This window comes from Pholcus phalangioides, unplaced genomic scaffold (assembly GCF_987345545.1).
Source record: "Pholcus phalangioides strain wild (caught in Gottingen) unplaced genomic scaffold, Ppha-v1.0 ptg000024l_1, whole genome shotgun sequence".
NCBI classification, from domain to species: Eukaryota; Metazoa; Arthropoda; class Arachnida; order Araneae; family Pholcidae; genus Pholcus; species Pholcus phalangioides.
In genome coordinates, this window is record NW_028301616.1 from 31,120,269 (window position 1) to 31,142,402 (window position 22,134).

At 36.6% G+C, this 22,134-nt stretch overlaps 1 protein-coding gene across 1 annotated transcript in view; it reads right to left on the reverse strand.

Annotated features, from left to right (window-relative positions):
- The window catches only part of LOC149069215 (potassium voltage-gated channel protein Shaker-like), a 508,027-nt gene extending 487,686 nt beyond the window's left edge, over positions 1-20,341 (reverse strand). Inside the window, exon 1 of the mRNA XM_089250522.1 lies at positions 19,223-20,341. Within this exon, the coding sequence (XP_089106648.1) occupies positions 19,223-19,359 (137 nt within the window). The 5' untranslated portion in view covers positions 19,360-20,341. The remainder of the gene's footprint in view (positions 1-19,222) is intronic.
- Between the last annotated feature and the right edge of the window lie 1,793 nt (positions 20,342-22,134).

Consider the following 22,134-nt stretch of genomic DNA (forward strand, 5'->3'; position numbering starts at 1 on the left):
CTGAAATTTTTTATCCATTTTTTCCCGAAATTTTCCTTTTTTCCCGTTGATCCCGAAATTCTTTTTTTTTTCATCAATTCTGAAATTTTTGTTTGCGTTATTGCTGGATTTTTTTTTTTTTTTTGATTAGGGCTCAATTGGAGCCTCGAACTCGTTGCAACTGCCCTGAATATGCAGTCAATTCTCTTTCAACAGAAGAAATTCATCAAGAATATTTTCCTATAGAAATAAAGTCAAATCCTGTTATAACAAATTCCAGGGGAAAGTAGAAATCACTTCGTTATAAAGGAATTCCAGGTTTTTGAATTGTTCCTATGTAAACTTATCTGGTAGATTAGAAAAGCGTTCGTTAAAACGAGATTTTCGCTATAACGGTATTCGTTAAAACGGGATTTGACTGTAAACACCATCAAACAATCAACTGCTCGAAATACCACAAATCGAATCTGCAATCACCATCGTTCATTTCAGAAAGCTTTCCCCGACAAAAATAAAAAGTATGGAATACCTTCACAGAAATTTAAACGTAGACACTCCTTTATAATAAATGATCGATCGGAATATTTAAAATATGAGAGTCATAGTTATTTATCAAGAAGCTCACGCCATTAAAAAAAAGAAGGACACAAAATACCAAGAAAAATACACAAAGTACGTATCGCATGAGAAAATTTCATTAAAATGTAGCTCTTAGAACTAAATGTAGCGCAGAAGAAAAACAAAAATATCGGAGAACCGATGAAAGAGGAGGAAAAGCCCCCATACAATGTATTGTCATGTTCATGCGAATAAAAGAAATCCATGTCGCATGCAATTAAAATACATCCGTAAACACTGCAACCAAACAAAACAATGCCCGTATAAGTGTGTAATACACACACACACAATTTACAATGCTGCTGGCTGCTGCACCGGATCGAACCTTTCCTTAGCAACAACTCAGACTCGAAACATCAAAATAGAAATCGCATGAATCTTTCTTATCTATCATTCGTTAATAGAAGCGTGATCTTCATACGTATGGAAAGTGCGGGTAATGGTCGCATCTGACCCTTCTTCTTCATGGGTGCGTGATAGAGACTACACGGAGAGGAGCCGTGTCCGTGTCCATGTGTGAGCACGACACCGACTGACCGGCTTAAAACGATGAGACTCGACTACGACAACGAGTAATGAGCTTTAATGTATCGCTATGGTATCGCCGAGAAAGAAAGGTTTATCGCCTTAACGAGAAATTCCGTAACATACGGGTAAAAAAAAAACCTATAATCGATATATGCATATCACGCCTTCATGCTTTGGAAACTTTTGGGTACGCATCCGTGCATGATATATTTTTGTTGGTATCAACTATGTAATAGAATTTCTACTTCTTTTAATGTGTCTGAAGAAATTTACCCTGTAACATTTTTGAACGTGTTAAAATAACAATGTCGAAAGTATCCGTAGATGGCAATAAAAGTTTTAGAGAAAATAAAAGACTTGTTACGAGATGAATTACTTTTCATTTTAGAGTTTTTCAGAGTCATTAGAAGTCGTTCAAGGTGTTATTTTGCTTTTTTTCCCCACAATAGCATCACTGAGCATCAGCAATTTCTCAATTATTGAATAACATTGTTTTTGGGGGGGTTTTTTTTCAACTCAAGTTCAAGCAACTGAATGTGCTCAAAGATCCGTTCAAAACTTACGAATACAGTAACCGTTTGGATTTGTTCCAACAGGCGATTAAATTATCCCTTTTCCACCGGAATAACGCGAATACGCATCAAACGTAGGATAAGCTTTGTATTGTAACAATTCAAAAATTTTGTTAACTTTTATGTTCGAACAGAGAGAGAGAGAGCAGACAAACATCCGCTTTTGTCGTCCAAAAAGACCCATTTTCCCCACACGCAAACCAATAAATAACGCAATTATTCCGCTTCGGAGGAGGGCTATTGCTGTGCCACCATTTTTACCGAATTCGTCCCTGAGAAAAGTATTTAATGAGCGTTGTGTGTCTTACAGCACACATACTCGGCCATTTTCGAAAACAACACACACACACACACACAAAGAGATACAAGCGAATAACAATCTACGATTTTGTCATGCACACGTGTAGTGGATGGCAATTCAAAATTATTATCGCCCATCGTAGCTGTAAAGGAAGTTCTCTCAAGACCCTTAACGATGATCCCAAACATTTCGTGCATGTGCGTATACAGTGCTTGGTATCCGCAACAATGACTACGCGTGTTAATTGTTTTTGGAGCAGACACACAGACCATAAATGTCCAATTCCACGCAGAAAAGCACCCGAGTAATTGCCATAATTCAGAATTCCATTCAATCCCCCCCCCCCCCGTTTATTAATACAGAATTTACATTTGGGTTCCTTAAAATTTGAAATCACAAGAGCATCAGAAATTTGTTTATTACATTCGGGTAATATGAAGCGTAATCGGGTTCAGCTTTTCCTGGATTATTCAAATTATTTGTGAATATAATCGGGTTTCTTTCTTGTTTATTTAAATTGATTGTATAATATTTAAGTAATTTTAATTTTCTTGCGCCCAATTGGTTCAAATTATTTCATTAATAACGAGATTTCCTTATTGAGGTTTTATTCAGGACTTCAAAAACCAGAATCCGTGAGCTTGAGTCAAATATCTTAGGGGAATTTAAGGAGGTTATAATATCAATGGGAAACTAAAAAGAACTGCCGATTCATCGAAGTACGACTTTAAAGAAAACTGCCATTATTTTCATGAAACGGAACGTCTCACGAGGCGTATCTTCAGGGTGTTGAGTTTAATTTTGAAAGAAACGTAGCCGTAAATCGTGGAGAGTCTTTGATGGTTGGCACCTACATGCAATTCCATGTTTGTGTGCAATTGGAATTGTTTGTGTCCTTTTAATTTGGCACTTACTTGTGTGAGTCGATCCCATCTCTAGTTTCGGTGGTTCTTCCTGTGAGAACTTTGTGCACGTTACATGAATTTCCTTTGTAGCGCGAAATACTGGGTACGGTTGCTAAAGGCAATTGCGTGCTATTGTCAGGGTCAGAGGTAGCGGTGACACACAAGAAGAAACATCAATTGATTTAAATTAAGAATGAAATCGATTATTAATTTTATATCCGATTCATTATTGATTTCAATATGCGATTTAGGATTTTATATTTGAATTAAGATTTAATAGGAATATAAGATTATATGCTTGATTTACGATTGTATACGTAGATTGTGATCTCGCAACTGATTTTATACTTAGATTATGATTTTATAATTGCTGTGATTGTAATGTATATTTTGTAATGTATGCTTTTTAATGAATAAATTGCCAGAGGTATCCAGTCCGTGAGGACAGTGAGCCGATATTGCCATATGGTGATGTGGCCTAGGCATCTTTCGATTTGACGGTCAGGTTCTTGGGATGAATTTTACGCTGGATGAGGATTGGTTAGTTGTAGGGGAGAAGGAATGAAATGAACCGATTAAGAACAGGGGTAATTTTTCGAAGAGGAATATTTCAAGTTAGGAGATGGGAAAAGTTCGAGGATTTTGGAAGTGAATTGAGGAGGGAGAAGTTGGGGTTTAAGGAAATGCTAAATCGAATTGGTGGTCTCGGGAGTTGAGAAAGAGGAACGGGATTAGCCGGACCAAATAATTGATCCAAAACCAAACGATCAAAAAAGTGGCAAGTCTGAAGCAGCAGTACTTTCTTTAGTTCTCCCTCTTATGCATATTTTGAATGATAATCACATAACTTTTAATTTGTTTTTAAATGTTGTCGTAACCTTTTAATATATTCATTCGAAGAGTTATCGCCTTGTCTGACAGATACAGCGGACTAAAATAAATATTCGTGTAATTTTAATTTGAATTGCCGTCGATTGCTTCAGTGCAGATCACTCGGGTGCTATGTGGTAGAACCTGGGATAACTACATGGTTGGGGGGGAGCGGAAATATTGCGGCCACAACGCACTCCTTGTTGCGAGCACTGTAACAGAAGTATTACTTTTATATTTTGATTATGCCAATTTGAAATATGGTAGAGAGATACCTGAAAACCCCGTACTTCTAAAAAAATATGCTTTTTGTCTTAGCATTGACAAGTGTATCGTATTTACAAATAGAAACTATAACTAAGAAAAACGAAGTTTAAAAAAATTCATTATAGTGGGATAATATCCCTTTCAGACCGTGGTGCTACAAATGTGTGGGTTTCTTATTCTCACTACCACCATTACTGAACCATACGTGCACCTCGTCCATATTCCCCTGCAAAACTTCTAACGAATTGATACATGTTGTAATGTGCGTGTACGTGTAGTCGGAAATCGAAGCACATTTATTAACAAAAAATATCTGGAATGCCCTGCTCAACCGGAACATATCTTATGTGGGGGGTGGCGCTTTAAAAGGTTTGGGAGCCACTGCTCTCTAAAGAACTCCGAAGAGTCTTTTTCGATGTAAAATCTCGAAAGATCGAGAAAAGCTACAACACGTGACTATGAAAAATTATTCAGATTAAAGAGCTTTTGAAGACGAATGGGGATCGCTGCAAACCCGTCCCTTGTCCGATCGACTAGTTCGATGTCCGTCCCCATTAGTGTCTTGAATTGATAGTTCGGATTAATTACGCTGAGCTCAGCTTAAAGAGAATCAATTTCCATCATGAAATCTCAGCATAACACACGGATTAACTTTACTTTGTGCATGGAGGGAAAACGGTTTAAATAAGAACCAAGGAAGTAATTGTTTTATGAGCATTCATTCTCGTAAAAATCAGTTGATTCAGAAATCGGGAAAATTGTTATCGTTGTGGTGGTAGCGAAAATTAAATTAATTTCAGTTGTGAGAAGCGAATAACAAATATTTTAATAAGAAATTTTAAATAATTAGGAATATGATTTTTTTTTTTTTTTTTTTTTTTTTTGTAGTGCAGTGGAACACCTCATCAGAAGCAAAAGTTACCGCTGGGAAAATTCACCGAGAAATATTCACCACCGCGCAATTTATCATTTCTAATATTCGAGTGCGGGCCCCTGAGAGCGTGAGGCATTATCAGGGCGCACCCGTGACCGCACCTGTCATCCACCCCCAAAAAACGCACCCGCGGCCGCACTTGTCATCAAACCTTGAGTCCACGCCTGCCACACACTTTTAAGGACGCACCTGTAGCTGCTGGCCGTACCTGTGACACTCTCCAAGGACACACACACCCCTAACGGCGCAACTACGATAACACCTGTCACACACCTCTAAGGACATACCTGTGGCCCCCATCTGTCGCACATCCCCTAAGGGCGGCTCTGCAAACATCAACTCTAAAGCCGTGCCGCTAACGTTTCGAAATCCTTATTTCACGGGTTTAAATGACGTCATTACATCCGAATCTATCTTAATATACCCCCCAGTCAAAAATCATAATGATCCAGGAGGGAAAAAAAAAATCTCAGAAATTTTTCGCGGAAAATAACTCGAGGAAACAAAAATCTTAATTTACCTTGGCGGTATAACACATGTCGGATTTTTTTTCCCCCCATTATTATTGTTCCGCGAACTTCGTGTTCACTTTAGGAAATTGCTCTAGAAAAATTTGGCTCACTTTTAATAGGATTTCATGTCAAGTAAAATTACAAACAAGTTGCGGATAAGAAGAGTGGCAACAAAAAATTGCCCGTAAACTCGATGTTATGGTGTTACTCATTATTTCATGTTATATAATGTTTCGAAAAAATTCCTAGGAAATTTTTTTTCATATATTTGGAAGTCGTTAAATTTTTTTTTAATTAAGAGTTTCATCAAGTTTTACTAACCATAAAACTTTTAAATTCATTTATCAATATATAATAATCTAAACAATTTATTTAGAATATTTCCATAATAATTTTTTAAATAAAATTCTCAGAAAACAATAATGAGTGTTCTATACAACTGCAATCATTTCTATAAACTTATGATATCAAATGAAAACTTTTTAAAAACTGAGTTATCTCTAAAACACTTAAAAAATACCGAAATTCACTTAAAAATCTAGGTATAAATTTATTTTTTGCATTTTTCTTCTTTTTATAAAAGATTGTTATGGTTAAAATACGAATTCTCAAACTTTATAATAAAAAAATCGGAAGTTAAGAAAAAGCCTATTGAAAACCATGGGAGAATCGAACATTTTGGAAAGAAAATCATCGAAAATTATAGAAGAAAATTTATGAAAAAAATCATCGAAAATGTATCACGATTCATTATGAAAAATTCGTTTAAAATTACAAAAGAAATTTCATTGTGGCAACAAATTTATTGGAAATAGATTAACAAAAAGTGTATCACAGAATAAAACTTACTAAAATTCATTGTGTTAATTGAACGCATCCCACGTTTTAAAGCAAATTCGTTACAAATTATAGAATAAAATTAAGGGCGCGATAGCCTAGGTCGATAAGATACTTGCCTGATGTACCAAAGGTGTTCAGAGGTGTTGCGAGTTTGATACCCGGTTCGTCCTGACACAGGGGTACAACAAAAACGGCGACATGACCGCAGAAGAAATTGCTACCGAAGGGAGTCCTCCCATCGAACATCGAAGGGTTAGTGCACCAACCTCTCGATGAGTATAAAAAACAAGCCTACCGTTCGGATTCCACAATAAATTGTAGGTCCCGGTCTAATTAGCCCTCATGTGCAGAAAATGACCGTGGTGCACCAAAACTGATCAATGAAGAAAGTGTATTAAAAATTACGGGGGGAAAATAGCATTTAAAAAAATCACAGGAAATGTGTGCAAAAGATTACGGGAAAAAGGGCATCACAAAAATTACAGAAGAAAAATTAGGAAAAAAACCGTATTAAAATAAGCCTATCAAAAAGAAGAATGTGAATCGTACGGGGGGGGGGGAGGCAAAAGGTCCGTAGAAACTTCAAAAATGCATAAAAACTGGAAAAATAACCGAAATAAAAAACGATTTGCAGGGTTAGCATCGCTGGGTTCATAACTTCGAGGTGCAAATGCGAGCCGATCTCCCCGTTAAAAAGTCTCGCCGCAGAGAGCAACAGGCCTACAACGTTATAATTATTCATTCACATCACGATCTATGAGTTGAGGAAAAAACTCATAGTTTAAAGAATTGATGGCAGCAGTACACATAACAAGCATTACACAGAAACAAACTTCACGTGAAGATTCACTATACATAGACCCACATTCCAACATGTACCAATTCGTTAGAGGTTCCGCAAAGGAATATGGACGATTGATTGATGACCGATATTGAGAAAACAGCCGATAGATGGTGCTGATACGGGAGACTTTGGTGGGGAAATATATGCAAATGAGACGGTTTTAAGAACTTGCGCGCTCCTAATCCGCAACCAGTTCACCGTTGTAAACCGTGTATGTGAACAAGGATAGTGAGTGCGAAGGACAAAGCTTTGTTGGTGAAGTTGTTTTACGTGGACCAGGAATCAGCGACCATTGCCATGGGTAAATTCCGAGTTTGGAAGAATGTGAAGACTGGAAAAGGGCCTTTAGCAATGACAGGCCTCATAAAGCTTGTTTAGCGGTTTGAGGAAACTGGAACGCTGAAGGATCATGTAAGAGCCGGACGACCATGTTTAAGGAAGGCACGTTCGCCGCGTTTTGCAGCCGAAATGGAAGCGTTATCGTCCGAATCAGCTGCAGTGACCAGCAGAGCTCGTGAAGCTGCAGACGCTTGGTCTTACCACCATCCTCGATGCGCAATATTCTTCATGGAATCCTGTACCCATGCAGATTGCAGTCGTTCCATGAACTTTTACCAGCGGATACCGCACAGAGGGAAGCATTTGCGAGGTTGAGAGGTGGGCTTTCTCTAAAATCAAACAGAATCCCATCGGGGTCTTTAACATCTTGTGGACAGATGGAGCTCATTTTTTGCTCCAGTGCGACGTTAATACCCATAACTGTCGCATCCGGGTTGCGTCTAATCCACGTGAGTACACGCAGAAACCATTACATTCCCCAAATGTGACAGTGTGGTGCGGGTTGACAGGTTCGTTCGTCATGGGACCCTTCTTCCTTGAAATGCAGTGCCCAGTAAATGAGTGAAAAACGGCTACACAGAGAATGCGCAGCGTTATTTAACGCTTCTGCGCGGGAAGGTTGTGCCATGTTTGCGTGAAAGAGATGCGCTTTCTACCGTCACGTATAATGCAAGATGGAGCAACTAGTCACACTGCTACTCCGATCAAGGCATTTCTGATTCAGACGTTCGGGGAAGACAAAATAATTAGCAGGCGTTGCAGATTCCCATGGCCTCCTCGGTCTCCAGATTTGACACTGCCAGACTTCTGGTTATGGGGATATTTGAAATCCGGGGTGTATCGATCCGGTCCATCCAATCTGAGGGAACTGAAAGATGCGATCCGCCAAGAGGTGTCATGTATACATCCGGACCTTCTGTACTCTGCCGTTGCTGGATTTGTGACTCGCTTGCAATGTGTTATCCCGTGGGGTGGTGGTCATGTGGAACACATACTGCTATAATAAACGATTTGGTGGTATTATGTTCGTTATTTACGTATCTTTTCTTCTTTGACTTGACTTGTGTACGTTCAGCGTCACATATCGGCTGTTTTTTTGAGTAATTTTTTTTTTCCTGTCATAATTCCCGTGAGCTAGTGATGCTAACCCTGCAAACCGTTTTTTATTTCAGTTATTTTTCCGGTTTTTATGAATTTTTAAAGTTTCTACGAACGTTTTGCCCACATTCTAGAAGAAATTCGTATAAAAATTGCAGAAAAAACATTATTTAAAAAATTACAAAAGGAAAGGGTATAAGTGGTTTGCTCTCACGATGAATCGTTCTTCAGGCAAAATGACGATCACCCTTAATTCAATTTTAAAAACTCACTGGTTGTTTGCACCAAGTTGTTTAACGTTATTTTAATGGTGCCAGCTCATGTGAAGGTAGAAGAAACATCTAATATTAACCGATATTTCACTGTATGACATTATTTTATAAGTAGGCATAGCGTATCAAAATAATTAATTTTTTTAGAAATGATTGGGAAATTAGTTTTTTGGGAGAAAAAAAAAAAGAGATTGAAAATGAAAAAAATATGATATACGTGTAAAATTATAGAATAACATTCAAAGTCAAAGATAGGTGTCACTAAAGACTAAACTAATTTCTTACGCAAAAGTATTGAAACCAAAATACTGACGTAAAAAGAAATAAAATTCATCCAACGCAACAAAATTTTAAAAAAACGTTATTAACCGATATTTCACTGCATCAAATTTCTCTATAATTGAGCTCGATTTCAATAAACTTCATTGAAAGTAGTAACTTAAAACACATAATTTATTTCCAAAAATAAAAGAGAGAGAGACATATTCCTAAAATATGCATCAATTCAGAAATCAATGAAGAAATTCAAGAAATTCAGAATTCAAATTCAGAAATTGAAATTCAGAATTCAAATTCAGAAATTGAAATTCAGAATTCAAATTCAGAAATTGAAATTCAGAATTCAAATTCAGAAATTGAAATTCAGAATTCAAAAATTGAAATTCAGAATTCAAAAATTGAAATTCAGAATTCAAAAATTGAAATTCAGAATTCAAAAATTGAAATTCAGAATTCAAAAATTGAAATTCAGAATTCAAAAATTGAAATTCAGAATTCAAAAATTGAAATTCAGAATTCAAATTCAGAAATTGAAATTCAGAATTCAAATTCAGAAATTGAAATTCAGAATTCAAATTCAGAAATTGAAATTCAGAATTCAAAAATTGAAATTCAGAATTCAAAAATTGAAATTCAGAATTCATAAATTGAAATTCAGAATTCAAAAATTGAAATTCAGAATTCAAATTCAGAAATTCAAATTCAGAATCAATTCAAGAAATCAAGTGAACAGCAGAGAGAGAGCTAACAAACCTTTTTTATTTTTGGCATTCGCATCAATGCATTTTGTTCGATTTTCAAATATCTCAACAAAATTTTACATATTTTTACTAGTTACTTGAATAAAATATTTGAAAAGTTCCAAAATAACCCCCCCCCCCCCCCGATTACCTAAAATGACGAAAATCAGACTGAGGGCAATCGACTTATTGCAAGAACGCTGTAAAAATTCAAACCTTCCCATTTTGTGGGCAATCGACCGAGCCTCAAAGGAGAGAAGTGTTCAAAAATCACAGGGAAAAACATTTCAAAAATTATGGAAGAAAGCGTATTGAAAATTACAGAAAATTGCACTTGAAAAAATTACAGAAAAAATGCGTTCAAAAATTAGAGTGTATGAAAAATTACAGAAGCAAAAATGCAAGAAAAAAATTACAAATAATTTCATTAAAAATTCGGGGAGGAGAAAAATTACTTAAATTCAAGTTGTTTTTTTTTAAATATTCGATGGCTTTTTTCCAATGTTCCAATTGGAATGGCTTTTTCCGATGGCTTTTTTCCAATATCAATATTAATAGAATGAGTTCAATTTTTTATCAAAATTATATTATCAAGTATAATTGATTATAATCAATTATTTGAATTTTTATTGAATAATACGTCGAAGAAAATTTAATTTTTTGAATACGCAAAAAAAAAAAAACAATTGATTTTTTTCATGAGTGACAATTGAGTTGTAAAGTTTTAACCCTAATTCAATTTTGAATTCAAAGACAACTTCAAATGAAAAAACCCAATTAATGGCAAAATCTTCCAAAAGAGAAATCGATTGTTCCACTCTCATTAATATTTCCTGTTTTTGCCCGAGCCCAACACGGATGACCAAACGATCGGTCAAATATGGACCTATTATTATTATTATTAAGCAGCTTGTCAGCAACAGTCTGGAATAGGGCGTTGCATTTTACAGATAAGGCTCTTATACATTTGAAAATAAGAATTAAAAAAAAATCGGTAGCGATGCACACACCCACTTTTCAACCTCAACACAACATCCTCTAAAAAAAGGGGACATGATTTACGTGCAGTTGCGTATGTTCCAGTAGCGAAATCAATAACAATGGAGGGTGCAACAATTTGAAATGCGTCCATCGATCACTCTTAACCTCCCACCCCTTCCCACCATATTATTATAATAACACGAGCAGCCAATCATTAATTACTTCGGATTATTAAAAATGAAAATTTGGGATTAATCTGGAAATACCTAACGTTCAAATCAAGCCAAAATTTACATTAACAATTATAAAAAAAGAATGGTAGTGAATGAATTCCTGGCTTAATATTATGCAAATATACAGGGTGTCCCATAAATTCGTAAATAAATTAAAAATCCATAAAAATTGAAGGAGAATCGGTATAACAGTGAAATCTCGCTGCAACGATACTCGATGTAATGATAAATCCCTCTACAACGATATTTTTTTAACTCTTGTTTGGAAATGTCTATATTCTAATGTTAAACTGCTGCCTCTCGATAAAACGATAATCCCTCTCTTTTTCCTGGTCAACAGAGTATCTATATATAGAGGGTGTCACTGTATTTGAATGCAGTTTGTGGAAAAGTTATTCTCACGAAGGAGGACGTATTCTTTGGTAGAGAACAAAAAATTAGTTCAAATTTTTGTCGATGGAGGTAGAGAACGTTGCTCTGAAGCAGATCACGGGAAATATGCGAATCAGAGTCCTATAAAATGCAGGGTGTACGATTAACGGGGTGCATTTCAGAATTTCCCTGTTAGAGGTCATTCAAGTATTACGTCAGCATCGGGGGTGGGGGTTTCAGATTTGCTGACTTTTCGTGACAAGGGGGGGGGAGGGGGGTTTGAAGGTTGCTTACGTCATCAACCACCCCTTTTTGAAGATATGAAATATTCTAAGCTGCTGACAGGGAGGGAGGGGGATCAGTGTTTTGCTGACTTTTGCTGACAAGGGGGGAGGGGGTAAAAAATGGCTGAAAATCTGCTTACGTAATACTTGAATGGCCCCTTACTGGCGACTACATAGGGTTTTTATTATCATGCTGACGCTGGTAGAAAAAGCAATATTGGTGAAGTTGTTTTATCCGGCTGAAGCTTTAGAAACGTCTTGGAGGCAAAGAGGATTGAAAAAAAAGGTTCAGGTCCAATCGCTCGGGATTTGCTTTCGCGCAGCGCCTTTTATCCACAAAAATGTGAACTAAATTTTTTTCTGTACCAAAAAAAAAAAATCCCTTTTTCGTGGGAATAATTTTTTTCGGAAAAAAGGTGTTTACGAATTTATGGGCACCCTGTATACTGTACATATATACTGTGTATTCTTGTTTCGAAGAAATGAGAACGGTCCTGAAAATTTCAAAGCGCTGTTCATGATACGCTCCGGTTAGAAAACCCAAATTTTTGCGTTACTATCTTGTAAGTGGTTTTTCTTCAGCATATATCTGTGGCAAAAAAAAAAAATCTTTCCCTTTTCATATTTTCCATCGACACGTACCTTGGACTAGTTTTTTCCCCTTCTCTTTAGAACACTTCAAAAAAAAGGTATCTTTTAACATTATCCGTTTTTCAGAATTTATTGTACAGGCCTCAGCAAAAAAATCACTGAAGCTTAGCATGGCCATATTACACTCACTTAACTTTAGATGGAAATTTCATTTGGCATCAAGATTTTGCCTGTGTTAACTGCTGCAGCATAGATACAGCTCCTTGGACTTCACCAAAGGGCCTTCGAATAAGAGTTAATTGAAAATAAGTAATCCCCACTTTAATTAAAGGCGGGGAATACTGGAATTTCGTCTGAAAGTCTAGAGCATATTAGGATCGATACCCGATGGAGACGCTAATGAGACAATGGTTATCGCGTTGTTTTAACTGATAAACTATCTCACCTTTAATACTGTCCTCTCTATATAATCATTCCGCAATTTATAATACATCTTTCAGAACCCATCAACTTACCTTGCTGATAATACGTAAAATGAAAGCCGTGTGACTTGATATGTCATAAAGGTTGTTGTTAATGAGTTTAGTTTAAGTAACAGTCAGTCGTTATAATTAATATAAGCAGTGAGAGTGATGGGAACAGAGAGACACCCAAGCTCTGTCACATAGTGACGTAAGCACATTGTCCCAGCGGACTCGATTGCGCATCCGCGGAACCTAACCATTTATTAAGCTTGAACAAGATATGCATGGGCACGTGCACTTCGCCGCAATATAAGCAATGAACAATAACGAATACAGTGCCCGCTGCTCATTAAAATCACTTTTATCCTGACGATTTTGATTTAATTAAGCTGGGAATTTTTAAAACCGGTTTATCAAAAACTAAAATTTCAAAGTATATACAGTGTGATTCAACAGTTAACATTTGAATGTTCAGTAACTCACGGAATAATATACGTGGAGACAAAAAAAAATGCTGCACATGCTGTGAACATGGAATGTTATTGAAACCGTTCGGCACATATACGCTCTAGCTAAGGAAAATCTCTATCTCCTCTGTAGCTTAGCGGTCAGAGCACTCGTCCGGCAATCGAGGGACCCGGATTCGACTCCCGGTAGAGACAGAGATGAGTTTTTTCCTTCCTTAAAAAAATTAACATCTAAAATAATAAATATCTTCACAACATCCAGTCTTCTGTATATCTTGTGTTATTGAAACGTTAAAAAGTAGTTACAAGAATGGTCAACAGAAAGCGCTAGATGAATTTTAATCGACCTTTAATTCATCTTTGTGAGTAGATGTATTGTAATGATGATTCTTGCTTTTATTGGCCGACTAAGCTTACATTGTGTTTTTTTAAGGTTTCAATAAAACCCCCATTCAGTTATTTCATGGTAGTAAATCACCCATAAACGTGACAGATCGGAATTGTGTGTGTTTAAAACTACAAGGCCTCTTCTCTCAAAGGGTTCCCACTTTCCTCTTTGTCACTTTCTCCCATTTCCTGTACCTACACGGTCAATTTCTTATAGCGATTGTATTTTTAAGAACAAAAATTCACCCTTTAAGCAGCACATTGATGAGATATTTCGCCTCCTTAAAAGCCTCTTATTCTAGTATTGACAAGCCCAGATATTTTGTCACGTTGATTTTTCAATGGAAAAAACAATTACCCGTTTCTTTGTATCTCTTAGGCCGAGCACATAGTGAAACGAAAAGGTACGCGATACAAGAATTTCGACTGGGAAGAAAAAATTGTATAGGGCTGGAAGAAGAGATGTCATATCCGCACATAGTGAAGGAAGAGGGAGATAGAGAAAATGACCAGAGCGGTTCTGAAATGATATGATCCCTCCGCAGAAGCTCTTTTTTAAAAAAAAAAAAAAAAAAAAAAGAGGGAGGGGAAAAAGGAAAAAACGAACCAATCACAGAACAGGTTTGTCACAGAACAAACAGGTTTGTCACAGAACAAACTTGTTTGTTCTAGTCGCACACCTTGTTAAGTGACCTTTTTCTTTCCTTTGACTCACTTCTCGAGTGTGTGTGCGGTGTAGAACAAAACAATACATTGTTTTCGTCGCTAGTCTCTATTACACACTCCCGTTTCTCTTGGTCGCTTGCTATGGCCTATACTAAATTTCCTTTCGAATATCACAAAGTTTCTTTGCATATGAAATTCATTTAAAAAATGTTTTGTGTGTGTTGATTTTAACGAAACGGAAATTTCTACCTGTCATTGGTTTGATTTGTGAGATTCCGGTTTTTTTTTTAATCTAATAGAGAGGCTGATTTTAGTAATTGGTGATTTTGCTCTGGTTGGGTATACACCGGGGATTTTATATCATTATTATTAACACTTTGGCTACGAGAGTATGCGGGAAAAAATGCCTCTCTCACTGCGGGAGAGTAAAAAAACTTCCTCTTTCCCTGAGTTTTCTTTTGTGAAAGATAGATGGCAATCATACTTAGATGTTGCAAATTCAATGCAAACGAAAAAAAAAAACCGTGATATATAACAACGCAAAATTTCGGTTATTACTCAAAAATCACCAACACGCTTGTGATTGGAGCCAGACACCCTCCCATACAGTACAAGCAAACCTGTCAGAGAATTGAGAAATGAAAAAAAAAGCTAGACTAAATATGCGCGCGCCATCTATACGTCATTAAAGAATTTCATCTTTAAAAAAACCATTCCTAATCATCACAGGATGATTGAGCAGGGTATTACGCTCATCATCTGTGGAATGGTGGGAGCACCCTGAATGTTAAAAAAGAAAAGATTCTAACGCATGAATGTCGTTTGTCTCTGTTATAACGTCAATCAGAGGTAACGAAATTATGTCGTTATATTTCGAAGTTGATGTTTTAATGATACTGCTGTGAGATACAGTCAAACTCAGTTATAATGGCATCAAAGATTCCACAGAATTTTGTGGTTATGTATTTAGTCGATGGTTGGTATTCAATGTTGCAAAAATCGAGGTGTCGATACAACAGAGGTTTGACATTTTTAAAACCTTTTCTGACGAAAATTATAATATGATGAAATCATATACTCTGAATTGTTTTTTATTTCATTATGGTTATGAATACCATATTTGATCGAGATAAATACGGGACATCATTGATTTTTGCCAAACATTTATTTATTTACACGATAATGTTGGCCGAAGCCTACACGTGTTACTAATTTCAAGGAAATTGCCAAATAATTGTTTATAAATAGGCTTTGGTAAGATATACAGTGCTATAGCAATTCGCTGAAACGTAATTCACGGGAAAAAATGAACATGGGGCAAAAACGTGAGATGAATATTTGAAGTTATAAGGCATCAATCATCATAACACAATTTATGAATTATAAAAATTAACTTCATCCCTGATTCTAGCACAAATTAAAGTAAGCTTCGGAAAACGGGACATTTTCATAAGGAAACGGTACAAAAGAACAAAATACGGGCCCGTATGCGGACTCTGTCAATTCTAGGAATTTCTCGGGACATTGAAATCAAGTGATGAAAAATTTGTCATTATATCCGAATTGATTGCATTTTTATCTACGTTATAAGCAAGGTTCATTAACATTGTTTTTTGGGGAAATCCACCCAGGCTACCATATAGTCAAGGTATCGTTATTACCGATTTAGACTGAATATAATCAGGTGCTATCATGAAGTTGTTGTTTCACCTCCATTCAAATGACGCTGAAACGAATAAATGTCAAATCGCATCGGCTTTGTGGGGTGGTTCAGGAGGGGTTCATGGGGACACCCGGTGTCTAGGAATTCTATTGATATTCGTATATTAATAGCACAATCGATGGAAACTGAACAATGATCGATAGTCATGAAATTAATCATTTTTTATTGTCATAGCTATGAATTGAAAAATGAAGCAAGCATTATATCAAGCAAAAAAGCAATATGTTTCCAAAGAGTTCCTTGAAAAATGTAAATTTTTCGGACAAAAACCAGAAAAGCAAAGGTGCTGCAGAAACATATCGTTGTACCCGGAGTCGTTGATGTCAAAATCGAGTTTCATTAGCACTATTTTATGCGGAAATCTGCCATGACCGTCCCTTATCGATGTCATAGACGAGGTACCGCGATGAACGAGGTCACTATTCACATTTTTATGCGAAATTCTAAATCAAAGTCCATGTAATATTCAAAACCACGATTTCAGAGAAATTCTATAAATGAATTTTTTTTTCACAGTAGATTTAGCCAGTGATGATACAGGTTTGGTACTGAAATTCAACCGCTTTGCTTACAATGTTTCGGTGAGAAATTCGGATGATCTCTATTTGACAAATGGGCGAAAAATATGGTAACCTCGTCCTAACCTAACCGCACGTTAGAGAAAGGTAAAGAAGTTGAAGGAAAAAAAACAAATGAAAGGAAAGCAGAGAGAACATAAGTGCAAATAAGAGAAAGAGATAAGAGAGTAGTTATACGTAGTAGATTCTCCCCCCCCCCTTCACCAACCAGTTCTCTTTTGCTCTTATAGGCATATAGTAGAAGGATAGGGGGAAAGTCACCAATAATGGTATAGAAATAAAAGGAAAATAAAAAGAACAACTTCGTAGGTTTACAACAAAACCTGACGGTGATAAGAGAGGAAATAGAACAGAGAGAGCTTGTTTGACTTTACTACAAAGGCGTTTGGACGTAATATTACGTCCTTGATCGTAAAGTAGTTAAAGGATTCTACGGTATGGTATGCTCACGCTTACACTCAAATCTGTTGATGTGAATATAAATTTTTTGAAATTTCATTTTCCGTATCGTGTGTTAAACACTGTAATTAAGGCGACTGAGTACGTTGGAATGACGAATTTCTTGAAAATTGTCGAATATAGTTTTATAAATTTATTTGAAAGAATGTTTTAGGCCGGGATTACACTTATAAAACTTGCAAAATTCAACCAATAATCTTATCGGTTGGATTTGCTTGAAAGTAACCTATTAGCTTTATTGGTTGGATTTTCAAGCTTTATAAAAGGGGTTTTATCAAAATTTTACAGTGTAATCTCAGCCTGGAATTTGCTGTGCAAGGAACTGGGATCTCTGCTATACGTCCAGAATTTAATGCTTTACAGCTGTTTGAGGGAATACAAAAAAATTCAGTTTTTATTGGTTATTTTACCATAATTCAAGTATTTTTTCACGGAAACTGCCCTCTATCACAGATAATAATATCTGCATATATTTTTCAGTTCATTGCACAGATAACAGCCATTGCGCCGTGCAGTACCAAAACTATTCTAATATATGCAGTCATGCAGTAGTTCTCATTGTACAATGTCTGGCTAAGTGCTAAAAATAAACTAATTTTGATAACGTAACATCGTCCCCTGCGTGTCAGAGAAAGGAATGGGAAAATTACCGCCCTCATTTTTTTTTATCAGCTGGTTGGATAACTTATTTTGCCGTCTAATCCCGGACTTACACTATAAAAGTTTGATAAAAGATCTTTTATAAAACTTGAAAAATTCAACAAATAGGCGCATCGATTCCATTAGAGCAGCGGTTCTCAACCTTTTTTTGACTCGCGGAATCCTTTTCAGTGTATAATTTCTATGGCGGAGCCCTGTTTGACTCGAGGAGCCCTTTTTTTTGTACATGATTTTTATGGCGTGTGTGTGTGTAGGCCTCTTCTATTTACTTATCTATCAAATCTACTGGTTCACTTTATTTTGCTCGAGTCGCTGCGGAGCCCCTGGGAGGTGTACGCAGAGCACCGGTTGAGAACCGCTGCATCAAAGCAAATGCAACCGGTGATCTTATTGGTTGAATTTTCAAGTTTTATCAAAGAGCTTTTAAAAAACTTTCATAGTGTAATCCCGGCCTAAGTATCGTCTGAAACGCGAAAATGTATCCGCATCGAAACACCTGTTACAAAACATTTTAAGAAAATAACTTCCAAATAAGAGGTCGGGATTACACTAAAAAGTTTGATAAAAGATATTTTACAAAACTTGAAAAAACAACCAATAAGTCAGTTGGTTACATTCGCTATAGTGTAAAAAAAAGATGCGCTTATTAGTTACATTCACCCAAATGTGACCTATACGCTTATTGGTTGTGGTTTTTTTTTTTAAGTTTTGTAAAACATCTTTCATCAAACTTTTATAGTGTAATCACGGCCTAATCCTGGCCATAGAGTAACATGGTTAGAGTAAACATTCAAAAGTTATTTAACACGGTTTTTTTTTTCTTTCCCCCGAGGACATTGCATATTCCGTGCTTCTGGCGTGTGAGGGGGGACAATATAAAGTATCTCAAAGGCCGGGATTACACTATAAGAGTTTCATAAAAGTTGTTTTCATGTTTCACAAGAAAAAAAACTTTCATCAAACTTTTATAGTGTAATCCCGACCTAAAACATGTTTAAACTTTTTGTTAATGGAATCAGTTTGATGTAAAAAACGCAACACTAAAGTAGTCGTAGCTTCAGTTCTATAAGGCCGGGATTTCACTATAAAAGTTTTACAAAAAAATCTTTAATAAAATTTGAAAGATGCAACCAATAAGCACATCGGTTGCATTCGAGCGAATGTAACCAATACGTTTTGTAAAAGATCTTTTATCAAACTTTTATAAGTGTAATCCCGGAGTAAAGCTTCATATAAAACAATGTCTACTTTGGAATCTCAAGAAATGGGGCTTCCATAGAAAATTATGGAATATAAACAAAAGAAATCGATATTTCTTCCAAAATGATGTTTTAAACGCAGTCTCGGAGATACCTGCATTAATATTAATCTAAATCAATCATTTCCACATAAATTCGGTTTATGTGATCAATTAATAAATTTCACACGAAAAATGGAAACAGCATGAATTTGCACTCACCTAGAGTCAGTGCCCGTCTGTTGATGTTGCTGGTGCTCAAGCGATTGGTGCCTCTTGACTTTTGACATCAGCTTATCCCAGGGGTTTCCTGCACCACCTGGTCCCCCAGGGCCACCGATGCTTCTGAACATAGCCATAATTATCCTACTATTTTTTTTTTTTTTTTACGCTCGTGTATACTATCTGAAGTAATCCGAAGAGATTCGATGGAATTTTTTTTTTTCACACGGAAATAAGAAGGAAAAAAGATATTTAAGGCGTCGAATATATTATTATCTGAACAACAAGCACTGAGAATAGTTCACTTTTTCTTCATTCGATCACTATCTTGATGAATATCCAAAGTTTGCATTCGAGAACATGACACACTTTTCACCTCCTCCTCCTCCCTAGACGGCACTCTTGCACACTCTCACTCACTTTTTCACTTCCATTAAGTCAACGGTGAAGACTTATAATTATCATCATGTTTTGTGACTGATAATTATATGGGCTGTGTGTAATTAATTCTAAGTTGGCAGTGGGCACTGTAGGCATCCGTTTCTTCTCAACAACCAGTTCTTGTACTCGGAACCGCAGAAGCTGACAGGAACTTTTGCTGCTCGAACATGCATGGTCCCCTATATCCTTTTTTCAAAGGACGTCAACATGCGACAACTCATTCACCACCATTGTTATCAATAATGTCGAAGCCGTCGTCGTCGTCTTCTTCTTCTTCTTGATTGTCGTCGTGGCTTCTTCTTCGATTACAATTTCGTCCGAGAAATCCAACGTGATTCCCATGACTTTTGTTTGTTCCACGCCTTCCGTATCACATTTCCATTGAAAATTATAATAATTTCTTCTAAAATTAAATTTTCCTTTGAATTTTAAAAAAAAAAAAAAAATCGGAGAAGAATTTCGTTGAAAAAAACGGAAGAAAAAAACTTTTTTTTTGTTTTATGGTATCCTTAAAAATCCCGTTTTTTTTTTTTTGTCTTTCTCCGGTCCGGGACAGTCGTCGGTGGCGCAGCGGCTTTTTCCTCCCAACTGCTTACGGCATGCGAAACTCTTTGAGAGTGGAAGAAAGCTTCTTGTACGGAAGGGGGATCGTCACATCACCGCGAGAGCGCCACAGGCGGTTTTGTTTTTTACTTTATTTTTGCGCCTTTGCGATGTTTTGGGAACCGGAGCAAAGACTGCGGCGGCGGAGAGGGCGCTGCGATCGCCGGAATTTTCCTTCCGCCGTGCGTCTTAGTCATAATATGCAAATTAGTCTTTCTCTCTCTCTCTCTCTCTCTCTCTCGCACGTACAAACACATACACGCGATACCCATTCCGAAGTTTTGATTTCAGAGGGGGTGGGGGAAAAAATTAGCATCAAAAACTTCTCCGGTCACACTAGGAGAGAGAGGTTCGCGAACGTAAAAAAAGCTCTCGCGGAACCCTTGATGATTACGAGGCTTTTCCACGGAATCCAATTTTTTTACTTTTTTCAATTTTTCTCTAATGTACAGGGTGCCCCGTAAAGTTCACGTAAGTTTTAGGGTTGAAGAAGTCTTATACTTCAATCAATAAAAGGTTCTCAAACCTTTTTTTGACCCGTGGAGCCCTTTTTAGTAAAATAAACCTATGGCGGAGCCCCGTATAGGCCCATTTTTTAATTATTAATTAAAAGTTACTGATTTATTTTTACTATTTAAAAGTATTCATAACTGTTTTTTAAATTTTACTGGTTTTTTTTTCATTTTCTCGAGCGGCCGCGGAGCCCCTGGGGAGTGTACACAAGGAGGCCCTAAGGGCTCCGCGTAGCACCGGTTGAGAACCGCTGGTTTTAGGCAATGATAGCAATTATTTTTTTCTTAGTAGGGTCACACAAAAATATATATACAGTATAACCTACTCTAACGGCCACCTCCGAACAATGGCCACATTTTTTGAAACCGAACACGTTCCGTTGACTTAACATTACAAGAAACGTCCGAACAACTGCCACCTTGGACATGGAGTCGGGGACAAAATACGCGTATCACGATGAGAAATACTTGTCTTAAAGCTGACTTTTAAGGGAGTTTTCCCCCTTTATAGGGGCAAAAACATTATGTATGCTTTCTACATAATGTACCAAAAAAATGGTGCTTGCAAATAAGAATAGAAATGTTCAGGATATTAACTTTTTCAAAGAGATGTTCTGTTTTCTTTTAAAACAAGAATGTGTATGTCAGTGTCTATGTTTTTAGCTATCAGATTGGACTTGGGAACGACCTGGAAGATCTGGTTGAAGGTCCAGTGTGAATAAAGTACTACAGTCGAATCCCGTTACAACGAATTCCATTAGACCGAATAAATCCATTCGTTATAACGGAATTTCGTTATAAAGGAATTCGAAGTTTTTGCATTGTTCCTATGCAAACTTATCTGTGGGATAAGAAAAGAAATTCGTTAAAACGAGCTTTTCGCTACTATGGTATTCGTTAAAATGGGATTCGCGCGACTGTATTTAGGGTTGCTGATACACCGTTTCTTGGTCCATACCAGTTTTTCTCTGTTGTTATGTTCTACCTGAGCACCGCAAGTCAGAATTTTAGGATGTCATAATAGCGCTGCAGTAGTGCAGTCGAATCTCGTTTTAACGAGTACCGTTATAGCGAAAAAAATCTCGTTTTAACGAACACTTTTACTAATTCCCCCAGATACGTTTTCATAGGAACAATGTCAAAAACGTGAAATCCCTTTATGACTAAGGGATTCATCCGGTCTCCTGGAATTCATTATAACGAGATTTGGCCGAGTATTTATGAATCTGGTCAACTAAAAGAAATTGACCAAAAACTGAATAAAATAACTTCTCTTTACCTTACACCTGACCTCACTATAGGAAAGAAATTGCAAAAGTGCAATACGTACATGGATCGAAATGGCTATTACGTCCC